The 7,500-nt window shown below is 45.3% G+C and overlaps 1 protein-coding gene across 1 annotated transcript in view; it reads right to left on the minus strand.

Annotated features, from left to right (window-relative positions):
* The window catches only part of lars2 (leucyl-tRNA synthetase 2, mitochondrial), a 53,233-nt gene that overhangs the window by 12,501 nt on the left and 33,232 nt on the right, over positions 1-7,500 (minus strand). Inside the window, 4 exon segments of the mRNA XM_080540156.1 lie at positions 95-277; positions 2,213-2,316; positions 2,573-2,690; positions 2,693-2,709. Coding sequence (XP_080396282.1) covers positions 95-277; positions 2,213-2,316; positions 2,573-2,690; positions 2,693-2,709 — 422 coding nt within the window.

The raw sequence follows: 7,500 nt of genomic DNA on the forward strand, positions 1-7,500 counted from the left end.
TCTGTGTACATGCATGTGTGTGTATGAGTGCGCGAGTGTGTGTCTGTGCACGGCTGGGTGGTGCGTCCATGTGTGCCTGTGTTTATGAACTCACTCTTGGCGTCCCAGAGGATGTCCTGTTCGGGCGGGGCAGCGTAGAGGATGTAGAGGCGGACCGTGTCGATGCCGTACTGCTGCACCACCTCCTGGGGGTCCAGGCCGTTGTGTTTGGACTTACTCATCTTCTCCCAGGTCACCTGGAGCCTGCTGCCACTGCCCACCTGCACTGGCTCCTCACCTGGGGGAGGGGATCACAGGGTAGAGGGCAAAGGTCAACACTTGCTATGATATGCACTGTTAAACTGTCATTTAGGTGAGGCATGGACATGATCATTAAAAGCAGTAGACTGAGCTAAGGATGGTTGTTGTTTGGGTGGAAAAATGTAATAACACTGGTATGCCATGTTGGTTTTTTCAACACTGTATCTAGCCCTGGCAATTCTACGTCTCATCAACATTTGGCGGATGATAAAGCTTTGTGGCTTTAAATGTAGGCATGGTAGGTGTGTGTTTCCCAATTATGGAGCTTACAGGAAATAAGCAGCCTCTCCTCTCCTCACTAAGCACACTGGATTCCCCCCAGACCTGTGGCTTACAGAGAGAGGTTATTGATCCGTGACAGCTTCTGTCAATTCCCTTGATCAGTATGTTCACTCTGGAGGATAGAGCTCATCAACGTCGGGAAGAGGTTCCGGTCAGACCAGAGATAGATTAGAGTAGAGCTACAGTGGCCTGTGTAAGTAATGGGACAGTGAAGCAGTTTCTTCTTCTTTTGGCACGACACACCAAAAGTTAGGATTTTAAATCAAACAATTACTATGAGGTTAAAGTAGAGAGTCTCAACTTTTGTTTGATGGTCCATATTGGTTTCACCATTCAGAAATGACACCATGCATTGTCCCCCATATTTAAGAAATAAATGCTTCGCTGTCCCATTACTTATGCAGGGCACTGTAGATAGAAATAGATGGCTCCGCTTCAGGTTAGAGATATGGATAGAGATAATAATTATATGAATGAATGAATGAATGAATGGTCTTTATTGTCATTAATACAGTACAGGTACCATACAACGATATTTAGGAGGGGGGGCTCCCCTGGTGCTAGGTAAAAAAAATACTAAAAACAAGAAGGGAAAAAGAGCTGGTTTACATAAATAAAGGCTATATACACTATCCACTATACTATACTACTATACTATACAAATAAAACACTGTGCTGTACTCTATGCTATGCTATGAATATCCTAACATTTCCTATCTCTGAACCTTCTGTACATGAGGGTTGTCATATTGCACATAGTATTATTGCACATTCATTTAAAGTGTCGCAGTTTGCAGGTTTGAAATGTTCACAGTTGTATTTCAGTATTGCACTTGATTATAATCTAATAGCTGCCATCAAATTGTCTAGATTGTCCAGGGCCTAGAACCTAGGTCTTTGCTGTGTTCAGGGCCTGAATGGCCCTAGGGTAGAAGCTGAGCTTCAGTCTATTTGTCCTTGCGGACATGGTCCTGAAACGCCTGCCTGAGGGCAGCCGAACAAAGTGTTCGTTCCCAGGGTGGGATGGGTCTCTGGAGATCTTATATGCTACATTTTAATTTGTATCGAGTGTTTTAAAAACTAAATAATAAACACTAAACCCCCCAAAAAGCAAAGAAACAGAAGATAAGTAAATCCAACATTAAAAGCAGTTTTAAAAAGGTTGGTCTGAAGAGAGTGTTTGAAGGAGGACAGAGTGGGAGCATCCCTGAGATATCACATGAATATGAACCTCTGACTCAGACAAGATGGAAAGTGGAGGCTCCCTCCTCGCTGAGCGCTGCCATTTGCCTGTGTTTACCCAGTTGCCAGGCAACAGAAAGTAGAGCGAAAAACCCAACGCCACAAAACTCAATCCAGACAGAGAAAGAGAGAGAAAGAAAAAAAAACTGAGTGAAAGAGAGAAAGAGAGATATATAAAAAAAGAAAAAAACATGCATTCTCCTCTGATCCTTGTCCATTCTCTGCCTCGTATGATGAAAGCAGTGGTCGTCCGTGTTGCTCTATCAGAGAGGCCAGTTAAGGCCAGCTGTGAAGGACACCTCCTACAGAAACCCCCTCCTGGCCTGTGAGACCTGCAGTGTGACAGAGCCGCCCCCCCCCCCCCCCCCCCCCCCCCCGCTGCGCCCACCTGTGAAGTCGATGTCCTCTCTCCTTACGTACTGGCCTCCCTCCGCCAGGCGAAACGTCTGGCCCTTGATGAGACCCTGGACTAGTAGCTTCTTGAAGGGCTCTCTGTGAAGAGGGAACCAGATACACAGCATTAACACACACACACGGTCCCATGCACGCACACACACACACACACACACACACACACACACACACACACAGATAGATATGAAGGAAAGTGCAAGCACACATACACACACCAAGGATGCACACACACGAACAATGCACACACATGAACAACGCACATGCGCACGCACACCCGCACACTCGCACACCCACACACCCACACACACACAGCTCCACCTCTGAGCAGCTGTACCTGTGTCCCACCAGTCCCTGGTCACAGCAGAAGTGGCTGAGGAAGCGGGCGTAGTACAGGTGCATGACGGCGTGCTCCTTCCCTCCGATGTACACGTCGACAGGCAGCCAGCGGTCTGCAGGGATCGCTCGAAAGGCCTGGCGGGGAGAGGCTCCAGTTCAGTTTGGCTGGTCTATTCAGAGCTATTTCGGTCAACCGACGGCATGTTAGCTCAAACACAGAATTTCCTCTAGGAAATAAGTATTACTCTTGACATCTCCGTGTGAGACATGTCTCTTCTTTTGCTATGTGTGAACATGTCCTCTAGGGGGCAGGCTGGGCCTAACCCAGGCTAACAGTCAGGTAGTCGTGTAATAGAATGTATTTTTGACAACGGGCATCCTGAAGTCTCTCTCTCTTTCTCAGTCTCTCCCTCATGCACTCTATTTCTTTCTTTCTTTCTCTCTCTCTCTCTCTCTCTCTCTCTCTCTCTCTCTCTCTCTCTTAATCTTGCACTCTTTGTCTCCCTCTCTCATGCACACTTTTTCCTTTGCTTCTCTTTCTCTCTCTCCCCCTTCTGTACTCTTTCTCTCTCTCTTTCTCATGCACTCTTTTTCTTTCTCTGATTCTCTTTCTCTCTCTCCCCCCCCCCTCCTGCACTCTTTATCTCTCTCTCTCTCTAACACACACACACACACATACTGTAATCACTCATACAAGCTACAAATAAACGTCATAAATGAATGAATGAACAATCAGGGCTCCAAATAGAGTGGAGAGAGAATCTCCCAGAGGCAGAAGAGAAGGTGCTGTACCTGAACATCAGACGACAACTGATCATTTAAGAAGGTTTGGTTAGCCCAGAGGCCAGCACTGTACTTTGTACTGCTTCTGAGAAGATATATATATACATGTATATATATATAGAGAGAGAGATATTGTGTGTGTGTGTGTGTGTGTGTGTATCTATGGGCTACCTGACATAGCAGTCGTCTCTGTACAGAGCAGTAATGCTGGCGGATGATGTCTGAGGATAATTTAACTGGCTAAACGAGTTATAGACTCACAGGGCAGAGAATGACCTACCCTGTCTGGTGGCGTCAGGCCCACAACCAGACATACACATGGACGTGCACGTGTGCGCACGCACGCACACACACACACACACACACACACACACACACACACACACACACACACAGGATATTATAAGATGTAAATCTCATAGTTATTGACACAAAAGGAAGAATGTTATTCATCACATTATAAGATGTAATCGTCATAGCGATGAGGCAGAAGAAAAAAAAACGTTGGAAGATTGGAGGTTGGGGTGGCGGTGGACATAATATAACCAAGATAGGAACACTGCAGTTCGAATCTGCTTTAGGTCAATTTTGACAAAAGTGTAGCTTTGTCAGCCAATTCTTGTTACTAATGTTTTCTACTACTTTCCCCTGATAACTTACACTTACCATAACCACCTTAAAGCTTTTCCTAACCCTAAATAACCCTAACCCCTCAAAGTTAGTCATTGCTAACACAGTTTGATCACTGTTTTGTATCTAGACATCTTGACGATGTGTGTGTGTGTGTGTGTGCGCAACATGGTATCATTGCAAAACGTCCTTATACTACTGTGGGGAACATGGCGCGTTCTGGCCTGCAGAGGGAGCCAGACTGCCATTGGAGGGGAATGATGGGTTGATTACGGACAGGTGTCAGTGATCAGGCTCGTTATGATGGGCTGATTACGGACAGGTGTCAGTGATCAGACTCATTGTTCCACTGGTCTATTTAACCTGTGTGTGTTTGTTCCCTCGGGAGATGAGTAGGGCAGGAAGTACCTGCCGCACGGAGACACGGAGAGACCGAGAGAGAGAGAGCCGCGGCGAGCCAGCACGAGACCCCGAAAGGGGGTGAGGTGCAGGGAGCCGGACGGACGGAGCGGGTCCCGAAAGGGAGGACTAGCGGGGCGGGAGCGAGGGCTCAGCCAAGGAGCGGACTAGCGGGGCGGGAGCGAGGGCTCAGCCAAGGAGCGGAATAGCGGGGCGAGAGCGAGGGCTCAGCCAAGGAGCGGAATAGCGGGAGCGAGGGCTCAGCCAAGGAGCGGACTAGCGGGGCGGGAGCGAGGGCTCAGCCAAGGAGCGGAATAGCGGGGCGAGAGCGAGGGCTCAGCCAAGGAGCGGAATAGCGGGTCCCGAAAGGGAGAGACAGCGGGAGTGGGGGAAAGACTGGCTCAGCACGTCAGTGACGGTGCTGAGCGGTGTTGGACTAAATAAAACTATTATTCTGCACCATTCCTCTGTGTCAACCTCCCTCTGTGCCTAGAAACTGCTACAACTACGTTAAGGGAATCTCATTTGAGACAGCAGCTGGTGAAAGAGGGAACAAGTCGGCAACCGACCAAAGGGTCTGACTTTTATTCAGAAAAATGTAAATAAATGTCGATGTTGTTGAAAATCAATGACACACTCGTTAGTCAAGCCAAAATGGACCAATGGATTCGGTGAGTAATCCCTACTACTCTACATTAACTAGGTAATAGTGGGGATTACTCACCGAATCCATTGCCTGAAGAAGGTATCTAAAGCCTCATTATGTAATAAAATCCCCAAATGTAATGAAAAGTCACTTTCAATATGTAATAACACCGCATGATGTAATAACCTGCACATTATGTAATAAATTGCCTGAACGAAAATGTAATAACGTTTGCCTTATTATGTAATAAATGTATTACATATTGTGCAGGTTATTACAAAATGCGGGTGTTGCACTTTTTTGTAACACAACTGAATTCTTTTGGGAAAAAATGGAAATGTAATAAATATATATTGACCAGGAAAAGCATTTTAATTCTCCAACATTAACATTTTCCAGAATTGCATGTTGTGTTGAAACTAAATAGCATTTCTATAGACCACTTATATGCTGATTTGGTTGCTTTCTTCTCAAGTTATGAAGCCCCCAATGGCAATTTGCTTGTTTAGGAGACATTCTGAAGACCTGATAACTAATTCCTTCAAGGGATCATTATTGTGATAAAAATGTCTTGTCTGGCAATTAACATTATGCAACTTTTCATGAACTGAGTGTGCTGTGCTGCGGTGCTTGTGATATGTGTGTTTAGGATGCATGAAGCTGGCATGGGGGTGGGAGGAGAACAATATGAAGCAATGAAGGTTGAGGTAGTATAGTAGGCTATATACCTTTTCTGGAGGTCTTGTATGACTGAAACATCAAAATGAATCTACTGGGAGCAGTCTACTAGCAGTGTGCAGACTCAGTACTCAGTACTCAGTCAATAAAAAAAAAAATAACAAGCACCGCAGCACACTCAGTACGTTTAAATGCTTTAGTTGCATAAGTGGTCGATAGAAATGCTATTTAGTTTCAACACAACATGCAATTCTGGAAAATGTTAATGTTGGTGAATTAAAATGCTTTTCATGGTCAAATATATTTATTACATTTTTTTCCCGAAAGAATTCAATTGTGTTACAGAAAAGTGCAACCCCCGCATTTTGTAATAACCTGCACAATATGTAATACATTTATTACATAATAAGGAAAACGTTATTACATTTTGCGTTCAGGTGATTTATTACATAATGTGCAGGTTATTACATAATGCAGTGTTATTACATATTGAAAGTTACTTTTTATTACATTTTGTTACATAATGTGCAGTTATTACATAATGCGGTGTTATTACATATTGAAAGTGACTTTTTATTACATTTTGTGATTTTGTTACATAATGTGCAGTTATTACATAATGAGGCTTTACAAGGTGAAAAAAAAGACCAAAACCATGTGCAATAAAACATAGATTTTTGCACAGTTTTGCGCGTGCGGATGCTGCTTCTTTTCATAAAATGTTATACTCTTCAGCTCCAGCACGTCAGCTAAGTCTGATTACGGATGAGCGGTGGTATTTTCACTACCAGCTGCTGTCACAAATGAGATTCCCTAAGCGTAGTATAAGGACGTTTTGCAATGATACCATGTTGCACACACACACACACACACACACACACACACACACACACACACACACACACACACACACACACCCACCCACCCACACCCACACCCACACCCACACCCACACCCACACCCACACCCACACACACACACACACACACAAACTGGATGCACCTACAGTGTAATTGCTTTCTGTGTAGTGGAATAATGTGTGGTGGTGAGAGGAGCGGGCAGGGCAGCAGCCACCTCTTCTAGAAGCTTTACAGGAAGGTCAGTGGAGGAGGGACAGGTCCCGCCATCTCTAAATTAATCTCTGTGTCAAGGCTCCAGGTATCGCCCTACACCCAGCAGGTGACAGCTAGGAGTTTATAAATCTCCATCGGCAGGAAATTCAACTCTATGTATGTGTGTGTGTGTGTGTGTGTGTGTGTGTGTGTATGTGTGAAGCGGAACATGAGAGTGTGCTGTGTGTGTGTGTGTGTGTGTGTATGGGTATCTGAGTGTTTGAGATGCTGTGTAAGAGTTTGTGATGATGATGATGATGATGTGGAATATTATGTGTGTGTATGTGTGTGTGAGTGTGTGTGTGTGTGTGTGTGTGTGTGTGAGCCCAAGCACATTTGTGCACACGTACCACGGATTAAATGGACAAAATTATTACATTTTCTAATATCTGCTGTGAGTCGAAAAGGGACAGACAGCTGGACCACCCGCTGGTACATCCTCAGATGACTGTCCTTCTCTCATCCCTTCATCCTTCATCCCCCCTTCCTCTGGACTAACGGACTGGCTCTACCATTCCCTTGACAATCCATCACTTCCCAACACATGACACATGAGAGAGAGAGAGAGAGAGAGAGAGAGCGAGAGAGCGAGCGAGAGAGCGAGAGAGCGAGCGAGAGAGAGAGTGAGCTAAATGCAGAGAGAGGAGAGAGAGCTAACGACCGAGATGAGAGAGCTAA

The sequence above is a fragment of the Nansenia antarctica genome, assembly GCF_963989245.1.
Source record: "Nansenia antarctica genome assembly, chromosome: 10".
Classification (NCBI taxonomy): Eukaryota; Metazoa; Chordata; class Actinopteri; order Argentiniformes; family Microstomatidae; genus Nansenia; species Nansenia antarctica.